The sequence below is a fragment of the Ovis canadensis genome, chromosome 5 (genome assembly GCF_042477335.2).
Source record: "Ovis canadensis isolate MfBH-ARS-UI-01 breed Bighorn chromosome 5, ARS-UI_OviCan_v2, whole genome shotgun sequence".
In the NCBI taxonomy this organism is placed as follows: domain Eukaryota; kingdom Metazoa; phylum Chordata; class Mammalia; order Artiodactyla; family Bovidae; genus Ovis; species Ovis canadensis.
Window position 1 is genome coordinate 57,528,237 of NC_091249.1, and position 15,539 is coordinate 57,543,775.

General features: G+C 45.1%; 1 protein-coding gene across 5 annotated transcripts in view; it reads right to left on the reverse strand.

Moving 5' to 3' along the window:
* Positions 1-267: 267 nt before the first annotated feature.
* Positions 268-15,539, reverse strand: part of FSTL4 (follistatin like 4) — a 739,698-nt gene continuing 724,426 nt past the window's right edge. For all 5 annotated transcript variants that reach the window (XM_069592040.1, XM_069592042.1, XM_069592041.1 and 2 more), the window contains 3 exons: positions 13,106-13,213; positions 5,790-5,899; positions 268-3,391 (listed from right to left, as the gene is read on the reverse strand). In XM_069592040.1, the coding sequence (XP_069448141.1) occupies positions 2,686-3,391; positions 5,790-5,899; positions 13,106-13,213 (924 nt within the window). In that variant the 3' untranslated portion in view covers positions 268-2,685. The remainder of the gene's footprint in view (positions 3,392-5,789; positions 5,900-13,105; positions 13,214-15,539) is intronic.

A 15,539-nucleotide genomic window follows, 5' to 3' on the forward strand; every position in this document is an offset into this window, starting at 1 on the left:
GGGGCTGGGATGATGGCATTGGCCTCACTGTGTGTGATTCACACCCAAGCTTCCTTGTGCAGAAGTCCATGTAGGCTTCTAGGAGCAGACAAATCCCTCTTCCAACTCTCAGTCTGTGAATGGCTGGGCGGGCTTTTGGACCCAGTACCTCCATGTAGGGTCCTGCTCACTTGGGCAGAAGGAGAATGAGGGTATTATTTCAAATTCTTAACGTCACTATAGGTTTATTTGTGTGTTTGTTAGCCTGAAAAAAAAATCTACGTTGAATTTTTCTGCAATGAATTTTATTTCAAAATCCAGTAATTTTGAAATAGTTCATTACGTAATTGACTTTTGGGGTGACTCTTTTGGTAAAACAAATATTCCTTTAATATAAATATTAGTAGATAGCTGATGATTTGTGTTCATAAGAAGGATCTTGGCTGTTGTAATGACTTCATATCCCCGTGGCTTTCAGACTGTGTTCCATGAAATTCCGCTGGGGATGAAGTATGGGAGGAAGAGGCAGGTGGAATCCTAGCCAGCCTTTCAGTTGGCTGCACTGCTGAAAAAACATGGACTTTCCTGCCTTTATGAATTTTCAAATTTCACAATTTTCAGGGCTGTGATTCCCTTCTCCTACTTCATTGTATCTGAAATGCTGGCAGCAAGACCTAAACTGGCTATCTCCAGCTTTGTAACTACATAGTGATGACAATGAGAGGCTGATAAGCTTTCCACACTTGAAAGTGGAAGGAATAGTGGAAAAGGAACGGGTGCCGCTGAAGTCACTCCCAGTGAAAAAGGCCAGTTGCGGCTCGACTGGTCTCTTACTCAGGAATCCTGTAACACAGAGGGGCTGATGTTCTGGCCTGGCAGTTGGTGGGTTCTTCTTCATGTAGAATCAGAGACTTTCTTTTTCTTCCAGGGGCTGCCACAGTTCAGAAGGTCTTCCCAAAGGAAGAAGCTTGTGAAAGTTGGAAAATTTCAGTGACAGACGTGCAAGCAAATGTGCCAAGAGATTGAGGCAGGAATAATAGTAAAAACAAAAAAGGTGAGATGTGTTTTCCATCCATCCCAGTTATTGTAAAACTAAATAATTAGGTTTTGAGGTCTGTTTCCTCAAATATCTACATATTTTATCTTAAAAAATCTGTGAATGTATATGTCTAGGCACACTCCCGGGAGTTTTTGGGGACAAGAGTATGGTGGACTAAGATGCATGAGACATATCAGAGGACTGGCTGATACCAGGAGCTCTGTGAGGGGGCAGGTGGATTGGGCAGTTAGGTGGGACTGAGATGCTGTATTTCCAGTGAGACAGGGTCTATGTCTCTCTTTCTCTGAAAGAGGCCATTTCTCAGTAGCTCAGGAAAATCATGGCCACGTTGGCAGGAGAAGGGCATCTAAACTGATGTGTCTGTGATGGGACCACACCCCTTCCTACTTCAGGTGGCTTGAAAAATGACCATTCAAACCTGCCGATGTGCACGAGAAGGGTGCTTTGAGAGCCCAAGGGAGCCTCTTCTTGCTGAGATTCTCCGATATGGGATCTGTTGGGTTGTACTTCTTTGATTGCCCTGGAGAGCCCACCACAGCTTACACATGTGGCAGTACTGTGGCAGTGGCCTCCTGCATCCTTGTGTGTTCCTGGGGAGATGGGGACCCGTGTGTAAGGAACACTGACATGTGCTGTCTGTGCTGTGTGGATGCAGGGACTTGGGTACGAGTTGAGTGTGAGGGCCGCAGGCAGAAGAGAGTGGGGTTTTAAAGGGATAGCCTAAGGAACCCCACTTGAATCCTGGAGGCCACTGTTCTGCAGGCACGTTTGCAGGCAAGCTTGGTCAGCCCAGAATCTGGGGTACTGGACAGGCTAATACATGTCCCCCTTGAGTGGTGATAAGCAGGCACACAGGGTTTGTCTTGGTCTCTTGGGGTCCCAACCCAGAAAAAGCCTTTACCAATGTGGTGGTCTGATCTGCACTTGGGGGTGTCCATGATGTAGAGGACCCCAGTCCCCTTGATGGCCACTGTCTTCTTTTTGGCTGTCAGGTGTGGGGTAGTGCCTCTCAGAGACGTGGCCTAAGGCAGGGAAGAATACAGCTGGACCTGGGAGAGCATCTTTCTGCTTACTAGCATTTGAGATTATAAAAAATTAGTTTTTAATCAAAATTTCCAAAATAAAGTGAGTGATTTCCCCATCCCCAAGATGCAATAAGTCTTGTTGGCTCTCCCTCAGGCTTACAAGTCAAATGGAAAGACAAGCGAGAAGCAGCTGCAAAGGAGAAAATGAGGTCCAGAGGGAGAGTGGATGAGGCTCTCAGGTCAGGAGGGAGGGCCCTGCTCCTGGGAGCCCCCGGCTTCAGGCCACTCCAGCAGGGTGAAGTCTGGACGGACCCGGTGTTAAAGAATGAGGATGCAAAGGCAACTGACAGAAGCGTCCGCCTGGAAAGCTGGAGCTCCTGGTTCCAGGGCGGCCCAGGTAACGTGGCGCGTAGCTGGGCGCACGATGATTCCTTTACATGGCAGCAGGTTCTCATCGCAGCCCAAGGCAGAAATCCTACATCCTAAAACCCACCCGATCTCGTTAGCAGCGCATACCTTATACTAGGAAACTTGCAAGGAGACCAGTGTTGAACCACAAAGCGAATACAGGTTTTTTGCTTTTGTCTGTAGAAATGTACAGGGTGCCTGATCGGGACTGCTTCATACCTCGCCCACCCACACCACCGTAGTCCCCCCCTTCACGCCCGCCACCTCGCACCGTAGTGCGTTCTGTCTCCCGTTGATGAGGAACAGCGACTCCCGGGCGGGTGTGAGGAGGTGCTGCCCGAACAGCCCGCTGTCCCTCACGATCCTGCGGGGCCCTGCCCAGGCCCGGGCTGGCCCTGTGGGCGCGGGCTCCTTCAGGCCCTTCAGCACACCCGTCTTGCCCGTGGACAGCTCCAGGAACAGCAGATCTGGCTCTGTCTCGAGTGTGGCGTAGACATGGTACTGGTCTCCCTGGGTGAAGGAGCGCTGGAAGGCCACATCTGAGACACCCGGGCTCACTTTCAGGTCGTAGAGGGTCTGGATCTCCCCGCGCAGTGAGATCTCCTGCACGTGCAGCTGGGGGCTGCCCGGGGCGGCGCTGACTACAAAGCGCCCATCCGGGGATGTGTGCGGGGTGCCAGTGACCTGGCCGTTGGGTCCGACCACCGCGTCTGTGACGCTGTCGATCAGCAGCTGCGCGGGTGCTTCAGAAGAGCTGTCCTGCCGGCACTGGACGAAGAAGTAGCCACCCAGGTGGGTGTGGGCTATGGCCTGCGGCAGGCAGCCGTGGCTCTGCAGCTTGATGGTCTTGAGGGTCATCAGCGTTTCCAGGTCGACTTTGTGGATGGCAGGGTCAGACTTGTTGAAGATGAAGCCGAACCTGGGAGGGGATGAAGACTGAGGTCAGAAGGCGGGAGGGTTAAGGATCTGTCTTTTGCCTTAAACGATGGCATCCTTTCTGTTGTCCTCTATCCTTTGCTGATCTAATAGCCTGTTAATAAGATCTCCTATTTTGCAGGAGATGGTTTCATAAGTGATTCATCTATGATCTCAAGCCAAGTGCAGCTGAGTTACAGAATGTTCCTGGATTTACGCTCCTATAACATGCACACATCTTTAGAAATGGTGAAGGAGTGGAATTATGCCTTAGCAGCTCCTCCCTCCGGGATGTCTTTGATTCAGCTTCCCAGAGACCTTGTGCCAGCTGAGAAGTAGTGGGCCCGTGGCTGGAGGGAAAGGACAAGATATGTCTGCCCTGACTCTGCCTGCTAGGAGGACAGGACAGGTGAGCCCATTTCTGAGTGGTTTTGTGGACTAACGGGTGAGTCAGAACCTGGGGATGCAGATACAAGAGAACAAGGACAGACAGATGTCTTATCCATGCCCCCTGACCCTTGGAGAGGGACGTGAGGGCAGCCTCTCCCCTGGCTACACTGACGATGCTGGTCAGAGGAACCCTGGGCTGGGGCTGAGGACAGCTTTTACCTTTACAGCCAGAAGGCCTGGCACTCCCATGGTGCCTGCTAGCTGCAGAGCCTGGGGCAAGCTGCTGAACCCCTCTGAGCCTCTGCAAATTGAAAGAGGGTAGTTCCTTCCAACGGCTGTTGGGAGGATTAAATCTTAGAGTGGGCACTTTACTGGAAGAGGTCAGTAGGTGGTGGTTGCCGCATCTGGACTTGGTGAAATTCCTCTTTGGAGGCTGGCTGTGAGCTGCAAATGGGTCTGACTCCAGGAAGGACTCACTCTGAGCACGAGAGTCTGCCTAAACCCCTTGCTTACAGAGGCCTTTGGGTGTTGTGTACACCTACCGGAGTAGAGAAAAATGTCTTCCACAATTTTCTCTTGAATAGCAAGCTATGCCTCAGAGATGGGAAAATGCCCATGTGATGGCATCTTTAAAGCATCCTTAAAGATTTAGAGCATGTGAAGAGCAGGAAAGAAAACCCCAGGCCTGTAGGTAGCTGTCATGTAAAAGTCACACACAGGCTCTGCAGTGCCTGAGTTTGCATGACTCCTGTCTGAATTCAGCTTCTTTAAGGTGGTTTACCATTTATAACCATCTTAGAGGTTCTTCCCCAAGTATTCTCTGGAGTGAGGTGGGGAGGTCAGAAGGCCATTATTTTCTCCCTTGGGCAAGGATATAAATGGATGAGCCTTATTTTTACAAGTCCAGCTTCAGCTTGCAAAAATGAGTCATTTCTTCCTGGAAAAAGGTGCTTGATGTCAGAGTAAAGGAAGGCATAAACACTGCCACAAGACATTTGGGTCTTGATGACTTTATAAAAGGGCACACTCAGCCTTCTGGCAGTGGTGCCTTGACTAAGTGTCAAGGTTCTCTGAAAGGAAGAGGGAAGGGCAGTGGCCAGGCTGGGATGGGGTTTGCAGTTGAGGCCACGGCTGTTCTTACTAAGCTGTTCTTTCGGATGGTGGCAAAGCAGGTGTTCCAGGGCCTCTGAGAGGAGCCGCAGGTTGTGGTTATTAGGGGATGAGGCCAAAGGGGGCACCGAAAGGAGACCCGGCTTAAAAAAAATTTTTTTTAATGTATTTTTAATTGGAGGATAATTGCTTTTACAATGTTGTGTTAGTTTCTGATGTACAATAACATGAATCAGCTATCAGTGTGTGTGTGTGTGTATATATATGTGTGTATATATATATCTCCATCCCCTCCCTCCTGATCCTCCCTAGCCCTTTCCCACCCCACTCTAGGTAATGTCATCACACAGCACCAGGCTGAGCTCCTTGTGTAACACAGCAACTTCCCACTATCTATCTTAGATATCTAAGCTATCTGTTTTACACGTGGTAATGTGTATATTTCAATGGCACTTTCTCAATTCATCCCCACCTCCTTCCCCTTCTGTGGGAGACCCACGTTTAGTCTGACGCTGCCAGTTCCTGACTGTGTGACTTAGGTCAGTGTCTTCCGTTCTCTGGGCCTAAGTTTCCTCATCCATAAAACAGGTGGGAGGACTACCTCTATCTACTAGGTGTTTTTTTTTTTTTTTTAAACATATAGCAAGGATAGAGTACACAGCTAACCACAGTTATAAGACTTCCTGACCTCACTGGGTCCCTGAGAGCATTAGGAGCTGGGTGCCTTTCTTAACTTTAACAGTGAAGACAGGGATGGGGCTGTTTCTCTGTTCCTTCCTGATGTGGTCCAAAGAAGGAGTTAGGGAGAAAGAGAAAGGAGCAGGGCCTCCCTGGTGCAAAGCTGCCCCATAGAGGGCTGAGCTGGGGCGTGGAGTAGCTTAGGGCTTGTGGGCTAGTCTCACCTGATATGGTTGATGATGAGGTTTGTTGGGGGAATGAAGAAGTCGTCCACTCCGGCAAAGGGTGTGCGGATGAGGCGCTGGCCCTGGCCAGTGCTGGCCTCTGTGATCACCTATAACATAGAATGGAAGTCCTTGTGAGGGTCCATCCAAGCGGAGGTGGGGTGGGCGGTGGAAACGTACAGACCCAGGCACACTCGGGTAATGATCCTCTTTTTGGCTGGGAAAAGGGGGAGAGGGGTTTTAAGTAGCGAAACACGCAATGGTGGAGTTGACTGGTTCTGTATTTTCCCTTGACACCAGGTGCCTAGGTTGCTGTGTTGAGAGTCTCCACCGTATGCTGCTTGCAGAGGTGCTCTCTGAGCACTGTGAGTCCATAATTTAATAGAGAAAACAGGCATCTTTCAGAGATGCTGGCTGTGTCACTTAGAGTCGGTGATTAGGATGCAAGGGAGGGTTCCACTTTTACAAATGGGACTTGCTATGAGCAGTGGAGAATTAGGCCCTGTGTTTTGTACAAATTGGGAGTGACAGAGCATGGCTGTCTCTGTTCCCTGGGAGGAGCAATTTTATCCCCTGTGGACTTGGCAGGAGGCAACTTGAGCAGTTCCTTGGTGTGTGTCCCTGCTGTGTCTGTATAAGAGAAGGGTACCCTGGCAGTCCTGGACAGAGCTGAGTGATATCTGGGGTTAGACAGGATGGAGGCCCTGCTGGAAAGCCCCCTGTGGTCAGGCTGGGTTTTTGTCTACCAGCTGCTGAGACCTTGGCACAGGCAGGCTGGAAACACTGAGCCAGACAGCCTGTGTCCTCTTGCCTTCTGCATGTGCTCATCCGCCTCCAGGTTCTAGGTGATTTCCAGATAGGTGGCAGACCTGCAGCCAGATGAGGGGCTTGGCCAACCTGTGGGCAGTTTTGGCTGGAGGACCCAAAGGACAAGCCCAGATCCTCTTAGCAGGACAGAAAGCAGACGCCAGACTCTGACCAGGGAGGGGAGACACATTTTCTGATCTTTATATTGTGACCATGTATAGAGATGGAAGGATTCAGATTTTTGCAGCCTAGGGCTGAGGACAGTCTTTGATGGGGCTTTGTGATTCACAAGGCTTAGAGCTCTGGATGCTTTAACCATTTAAGAGTGGGACTGCCTCTGGCTCTTTTTTTTAACGACAAGACAAACAGCAAGTGCCCTGCCTCCTCTGGCAGGTTTGAGGCTGGGGTTTTGGGGATGGTGCTTTCCCTCCAGGGGTCAACAGGCAGAATGCCGGAGATTAGAAAGATGTAGGCTGGGAATTTTAGTTTTAGGGCAGCTCTTAAATTCTAAAGTTAGGTTATTTTCCTGTAATTAAAAAAAAAAGCCGGAATGACATTTCCATGCCAAGTCCATGGGAAAAAACTTAGAACTAGACAATAAGAAAATATCAGTATTAGGTCAACTTACTTAAAAAACAGAAAGCAAACTTATAGTTGCGCTGGGGGATAGGTAGGGAGTTTGGGATGGTCATGTTCACACTGCTACATCTAAAATGGATAACCAACAAGGACCTACTATAGCACATGGAACTCTTCTATGTGCCAGCCTGGACGGGAGGAGGATTTGGGGGAGAATGGATACATGTATGGCTGAGTCTCTTTGCTGTTCACCTGAAACTACCACAACATTGTTAACTGGCTATACCCCAATACAAAATAAAAAGTTTGAAAAAGAGAAAAAATATCAGTATTAGGAAACTGGATCTTAGAATGTTCAGGTGAAAATGCCAGAGAATTCCAAGAAACCATGCAATCATTGCTTGATATCAGGTCTGTCATTTTAGCTTATAATAGAGATGGAAAATTACAGGCTGCCAGCAGTCAATGTCATTCACGCTTCACCACCCTAACACCCTGTGTGCAGAGGTGACTTCTTCAAAACCCAGTATCATGAGCCATTGAACTGCTATGGGCTAGTCAACCTCACTTCTCCAATGAGTCATGAGTTCCTTCTTGGCCTGTGTCCCAACACATAGCTGGGCATGTTGGTGACTAAAGATAGCTTTTGAGCCTCTCAAATTTGCTGGATCTATGGGCTTGGCTGGGGATGCAGGCAGGTGGCTAGATATCAGGAGATGTCAGCTGGTAGCATGGGGATGGGAAGGCTGAGCATCTGCTCCAGAGGGGTGGATGAAGCCAGCTAAGAGGTGACAGTTGGGGAAGAGCAGGAAGCCAAAGTTTTGATGCAGCTAAAAATTGGACCTGGGAGTGGTGGACAAGAAAATGATGGGCAAAATTTGCAACATGCCAAAGGTTTAAACACTGGCTTCTGGGGGAGGGCCTTGGTGGAACAAGCCTCATTTATAGAACCACTTTCATTTTGTCATAGCAAAGTTTGTTTAACCAGTCCCTCAGTGTTATTTAGAAACCTTAGGATAGCATTTTGAACGTTTTGCAAATGTAAATAATGCTGTAACACATAGTGCTGTAACTAAATCTCTGTGCCCATCCTTGATCATGGCCTCTGGATAAGTTCTGAGGGGTCACGTTGCTGGATTGAGGCTTTTGGTTCACATTTCTAAATTGCTCACCACAAAGGCTCTGCCTTTTGTCATTTCCAGGAGCAGTTTTTGCAAGCAGTGGTTTCCTGAACACTAGTCCACAATGATGAAGGTAGGTTCATTCAGTTTATTTCATTTTCTTGTCAGAGTGCATTTCTCAGACTTTCTAATTATGGTGATGGTGGGCATCATGGTCTAATTCTTGATATTAATTAAAATGCTCTTAGTGTTTTGTCATTTAGGCAAAATTTGCTCTTGGTTTCTGGGAAACAGTCTTCATTATGTTTATGTCTTCTATTCCTATTTTCAGTTGTTTTTTTTTTTTTTAAATTAAGAATGGCTGCTGTATTTAGTTAAATGCCTTTCCAGCATTCATTGAAAAATTATAGTTTATTCTGTTTTAATTTGTGGTATGAGTAATATTGACTGATTTCCTAAGAGTGAACCATTATTACATCCTGGGAATTTGTTCCCTGCTCAAGCAGTTAGATGCACTGTTGGACTCTATGTTTAATACCATGTTGAGTTTTGCTTCTGTGTTTGTGAGATTAGTTGATAGCTTTATTTTTTAATGCTAAGGAGCTGTACATTTCCCCCACATGGTCTGAGGTAGTTCAAATGATGCTAAAACTATCTGCATTTGAAAGCGTTGCTATAACTTGGCTATACCCAGAAGCTCCTCTTCTGCTCAGTTCCAATTATTAATACTATGCTCAGCCTCTCTCACAAAGCTAATGGTAGCACTGAATACAAATGGTCTGAGAAATAAGATTAAATGATCATCTTTAGGTTTTCATAAATGATAAGATTATGGTCCCGAAAGCATTTGCCTTACCAATTTCATATGCTTCATTTATCAGTTATCACATTTTAAGCAACTATCACTAAAATGTATTTGTTTCTAGGATCAATACTAATTTATTAATTAGCCAACTTCGATGTATTTTAATATGTTTTGAAAAATCTCCACTCATGACTTGCCTTTTTCTGAATACATACGTCTGAGTGTTCTTGCCTAGGTATTAATCTAATTGTTAAACAATGCATCAGAAACTTGGCTGTACATTTGTCTATGGTAGACCTTTAATCTTTTTTTTTTTTTTTTTTTTAAAAAACCTCTGGTAATTGTTCTACTTCAGGTTTTCCTTAGGTCAGTTTTTTAATTCTTTATTAAAGTGTAGTTGATTTACATTAATTTCTGCTGTACAGCACAGAGACTCAGTTGTACATAAATATACACACACATACTTTTTTATATTTATATAAATATTGTATCTTTTCTGCTATGGTTTTTCCCAGGACACTGTCTGTAAGCTCCCTGTGCTCTGCAGTGGGACCTCATCGTCCGTCCATTCTGTGTGTAACAATCTGCACCTGCTGACCCCAGGTCTGTCCTTTATGTCTGTCCGTCTCTTTCTGCTTCAGAGAGAGGTTCATTTGCATCATTGTTTAGATTCCACATATAAGTGATGTCATACGATATCTTCTCTTTCTGACTAGATCAGTTTATTTTTTTCTGGATTTTGCAATCATCCGTTTTTTCTAGGTTTTAAAATTTGCCACCTCAGAGTTGCAGTATACTATTTGACAATTATTTTCATCTTCCTTCATCTGTAGTAATCTCTCTCTGCATCCTTCATTTTATGTTTTTTTCTTTATCAGGTTTATGAAGGATTTATTGGTTTTTGTTCTTTTTTTGTTTCTACTAATTTTGGTCTTTTAAATAATTCCTTCCTGCCAGTTATTTTGTTCTGTTTCTAATTTCTTAATACAAGTATATTCTCTGCAGGTTTTAAGACACAACTATTCCCTTGTGTATGGTTTTCTCTCTATCCTGTAGGTTTTGATGAGGAGGAGTCTCTTTTTCATTGCTTTCAGACACTGTAATTTCTCGTTTTAATTTCCTCTTTGCTCCAGTAACAATCTAGGAGTGTTTCCTCATTAGGTAGGTCACATTGTAATTATTTCTAATTATCAGATAATATAGCCTATAACACTGACTTTTGCAAAATTTGTTAAAATTTTGTGATTACTGATACATGTATATGTGGACATGTGAAAAAATTCTATTTGGCAGAGGAAAGGTTTTCTGTATATTTATGAAACCGAGTTCCTTATTCATATTACTCACTTTTCCCATGTCATTATGTTGTCTCCTTGGCATGTACAATTTAAGTGCATTTTAAAATCAAACTCTTATATTGTTAATCACTCTTGTGTCATGTATTCAGTTGTTTGCTATCTGTTGGCTGTTTATCTTCACATGATGTCTCTCCTTACGCTGTTTAGTGCTTGTAACCTTAAATCTGACCTTGTCTGATATTAATATTACACTCAAAACATTTTTCATCCACCGATCATCACTTTATATGCCTCTTGTAAACAAATTATAGCTAGTTTTCTCTCCCTCTCTTCCTTCCAAACCCAATCTCATCATCTCTGCTTTTAACAGAAGAAATCAGTTTGTCATATTTGGAATAATTAGATAGTTACCTAACTCAACTATTAATTTCAAAAAGCATTTTCTGTATCCTCTCTTATCCTCATAAGATGACACGTTGCAATCTTTTCACTCCCTTCTCTTTCCTCTACTCCCTATCTTTACTTTTACTGAAATAATTTACCATCTTTAGAGCCTGGTATCAGAATATCTCTTTCAGTGCATCTCTCCTAATTCAAATGCCTTTATTTAGCACTTACTATATATTAGTCTCTCCTCATCCATCTTGTTTCAATTTTGGACCTTCCTCTCTTCCCTGGTGGCTCAGATGGTAAAGTGTCTGCCTGGAATGCAGGAGACCCGGATTCAATTCCTGGGTCGGGAAGATCCCCTGGAGAAGGAAATGGCACCCCACTCCAGTATTCCTGCCTAGAAAATCCCATGGACCGAGAAGCCTGGTGGGCTACAGTCCATGGGGTTGCAAAGAGTTGGACACGACTGAGCGACTTCACTTTCACGCATTAGTTTCTCCTCATCCATCTTGTTTCAATTTTGGACCTTCCTCTCTAGATTTCTTACTTACTCTTGTCTCTTCTGTATCTTCCTCCATCTCGATGTCTCTGATTTGGCTCATCTGCTATTTTTCTGCTATCTTTCATGATATGCTCTCTGAATTCTTGCATATGCTTAGGTCTTTCTTTTGTCCTGACAGGTAAATGATACCTTGGATATCAACCCTTTTCTTTTAGTAGCATGTGGGCACAATGGCACAGTCTTTACTGCTGCAGGTGAGAAATCTGATTGTTCTTCTATAGGTGACTTGTTCTTTCTGCCTTGAAATATTTTTTATTCTTAAAAGTCCAGAGTTTTACCAGGAAGAGCAGAGATGTGTTCTTTGTCATCATGTTAACCTGGATCACTTTCTATCTACAAGATGTACTTTTTTTAAATTGGAAATTTTATTCTAAATTGAATGTTTGACTCCATTCCAACTATTACTTTTTCTAAACTTTTGACTTTGAAATGTCTTTTGAGACTTCATATCTTAATCTTATATTTATTCTGTGATTTGAGGATTTTCTTGCTCTTTATCTTTCAGGCTACTAATTTGAGTCTCAGTAGAAACCATGCATTTTTCAACTCTTCTCCTGCAGTTTTAAATTAGGTAATCATTTTTGTTAATTTTTAGCTCTAGAAAAATATTTCCTGGTGGCCACCCCCCCCCCCCTTCGAATTTCCTTACCTGTTTTCTTAGGGCTGCCAGAGAAACCAATTTTCTGAGCGACCTTATTCTGACTCCTAGGTCCTCTAATGAATTATTACTATTTGTCATCAGCTCGCTGGGGCCCAGGACGTGTTGATGGCGTCCACTGAGGGGCAGTAGTCTTGGTGTGTAGGAGATGAAGTAGTGTCCTTCCCCTGGCCCAGGAGGGTGGCCAGTCCCCAGGAGGAAGCTTCTGTAGACAGGGTGTCCCCTGGCCTCTTACCAGTCTTGGGAAAAAGGTGAACTTGGCTCCATCTGCAGCCCTTCTCAACTGGGGTTCTGAGAGAATAAATCCTAATATCCTGAGGAATCCATTGTATGCGCTGAGTTAACTTCTGGGCATCTGGAACGGTTCTATGTACCATCATTGTGAAAACTGAGGGAACAGGTATTTAAATCACCTTCTGTAGGGCTTAATCATCTCATGTACCTCGGTGAGAAAGGCTGAGCCAGACACATTCAACACAGGTTGGTGTTGACCTTCCCTGACGGGTGGAAGAAGGGATCCCACAGTTGTGCTGGGCCCAAGCTCTTCCCAAGGGGGAGTCAGTACAGTGGCTGGACTGCAGGGCTCAACATATACGTAGGTTGGAGCAGGGGCCAATTGCTGAACCTTCCTGCGCCCCAGCACCCCATGAGCACTCAGTAATGTGCTTTCACTTATGAACAAAATTGCCACTGCTTTTCCTTCTGCTTCCTTACTGTCTGGTGCCTGCTTTGGCAGTATTCTCCAGCCTGTGCAACCCAAGGTGGAGAAAGCTCTAGCTCCCTTTGGAGTCCAGAGGTTCACTCCTGCTTGGCCCCAGGAGCTCCTGGCTGAGAAGAGACAAGTGCCTGGGGGCTGGGCTAGGCGGGGCCCAAGCGCCACCTTCTGGTTGTCATGACATCAGAGTCCCATCCACCATCAGTGTTGCTGTCTTTAGCGGCAGGCCTGGCGGAAGATGCCCTGCTGATTGCCTGTAAGGGGCGTGGTCCTGAGGATGTTTCCTACTTTCTTTCATGGACATACTTTGGGGAAATGTGATTAGCTGGGGAGAGAGTTCTTTCTTGCTGGTGGGTGTTGTCCTCCATGTACCCAACATACCTGGAGGCTTGGGTGGGACTTGTGCACGTTCCCCCAGCTCAGGACCCACACTTGGTCATGTGATTTGTCATAGGACAGCTTAGCCGGCAGAGGATCGACACCTATGGACTTAAAAAAGTAGCGACAAGTTGATCACTGTTGTTGCAGAAAGGGATTCTTTTCTAGGCCTCTCTATCCAGCCTAGCAGCCTGGATAATGAGCCCATTTGGGAACCCAGGGCAGAAACCTTTGTGGGTTTGTCTTCAGGGGCATAAAACTGGTTGTTAGTAATGTTTTCCTTTCTTGCAAGTTTTACTTAAAGAAGACCCATATCATCTTGGCAAAAACATAAACACAGGTTTTTCTTTTTCCCAGTTTTCCACTCACAGTCAGTTTCAGGACCCTCCCATCACTTCTCCTGTAAGCCTTGGAGGCCTCCTGAACCCTCAGCATCCTTCCCAAGCTCTTCCACCTGCATCATATGAGACTGACTTGGAAAGCTTCCGTTACCACATGTCCTTTAACTTCGTGCAGACTGTCTTGTACATCACCCACCTGGAACCTCCGGGACTTGGACTTTAGCATCAGGCGAGTCTTTTTCTACTGCTGTGACTGAAACTCTGCTATTCTCTGAGAATAGAGCTTCCTCAGTCACCTGGAGGCTGTTTTCTACTTCTCTTAATGTGGTTTCTAAGTTCCAAAACACTGTTTGTGATGCTGCTGTGACCCCTGCTCTTTTCGGCACTGACGTAGCCACTCTCTTTGTTCATTAAAGATCCCTAGTTTGGTGCCTTCATTCAAAGCCCTGCTTTCTCAGTTCCTTCTTGGTTTCAGTGATCTTTTTCCCTTCCCTACTGCAGCCACCGTAACGTATTCCTTGTCAACAAATTTCTGAAACTTCAATTTTAGTCCACCATATTCTAGCCTTTCTGATCTAGTCATGGGGGGCATCTTTGTCCCCACTGGTTAGAACTTTCCGTAAGAAATGTCTATGGAGTCCCTGAAAGCATTTAATTGTCTTCACCACTCCACTGAACTGTGATAGAGCTTAATGTGAAATTCAGAGATCACTTTTTGATCCTCCTCTAACTTGAATTTTCAGCATGGTTAACCATTCCCTTCTGGAAATAGTCCTTCCTCAGCCCCCCACCTCCCTGGCTTCCCTTCCTCATCCTGACTTCTAAATGTTGGCACGTTCCACATCTTCGTCTTTGACCTTCTCTCTACCTCCTTTCCCTGGATGAGCTCATTCAGCACATGGCTTCAGATAACCCACTGTACTCTAGAATTCATTCCTCTGTTGAGGACCACAACTCTATACCAACCTAAACTCTTGATTTTGCCCATCCCCGTTGACATCTATTTCTTCTCCAGTCATCAACTTTCAGATTAAAACCCGCTCTACCCTGAAGTCCTAAGCAGAGTTGTTTCTATTTTCCTACCTTCATATACCCCCGGTCCATTGTTCATGCTTCCAGCTGCTCATTGTTCCTCTCTTCTGTCAGCTTCCTAGTCCCTTCCCGTCATTTACCAAAGGCTTCAGGATCCAGCAGCCGCCTTCTTCCCAGAGCTTAACTCACCAGTCATGATACCTCGCTCTCTCTAGAGTCTTGTACTTTTCCTCTCTCTTTTAAAAACCCTCTTGATTATGCATGCTCTTCCAGCTATCTTATTTGTCCACCCTCTTCACAAACTTCCCTGAAGTTTGGACTGCAGGCACTATCTGTCCTTTCTGCCTAACCTTTTCCAAGCATAGTTCATATTCTCATTCTGACTGAGGTGGTGTGGAGCAGGAGATTGAAAACCTACCCCCACCCCCACCCCCACCCCCGCAATCTCTTAAATTCAGAACAGAGCTTTCCACAGTCTCTATGCTAAGGAGCTAAGACATGGAAGGGAAAAGGTCCTGAAGAACAAACCAGGCTTTCAGTGTGAGGACCGGAAGGGTGACCTACTAGGAGTGAATTGGAGGCTGACTAAGCTTTATAAAAGCTGCAACTCAGCCTTGACTCAACAGAGTACCTGATTAGAGGGATTCATTCTCTACACTCTTCCTAGCAGAGAAAAGGATAAACCCTCTTCAGTGGATGACAGCCATATAAAGTCTCTACAATGTTATATGGAAGGTTTGCCATTCAGAAAAAAATAACTAGGCATTTCAAGATACAGCTTATATGACTGCAAATAATATAAAAAGATAAGAAAATTATGTGCATATAATTATATATATGTGTGTATGTACATGGAATTAAGCAGAAATTCTAAAGTGAAAAAATGCAAAACCTGAAATGAAGATCTCAATAAATAGATTTTGTTAAATATACCTTAGACAGGGTGGAAGACAGGACTAGTAAAGTGAAATGCAATTGAGGCACATACCCAAATTGAACTACAAAGAGACAAAAAGGGATGGAAAATATGAAAAGAGTGAAAGAGATGTGTGGGACACAATGGA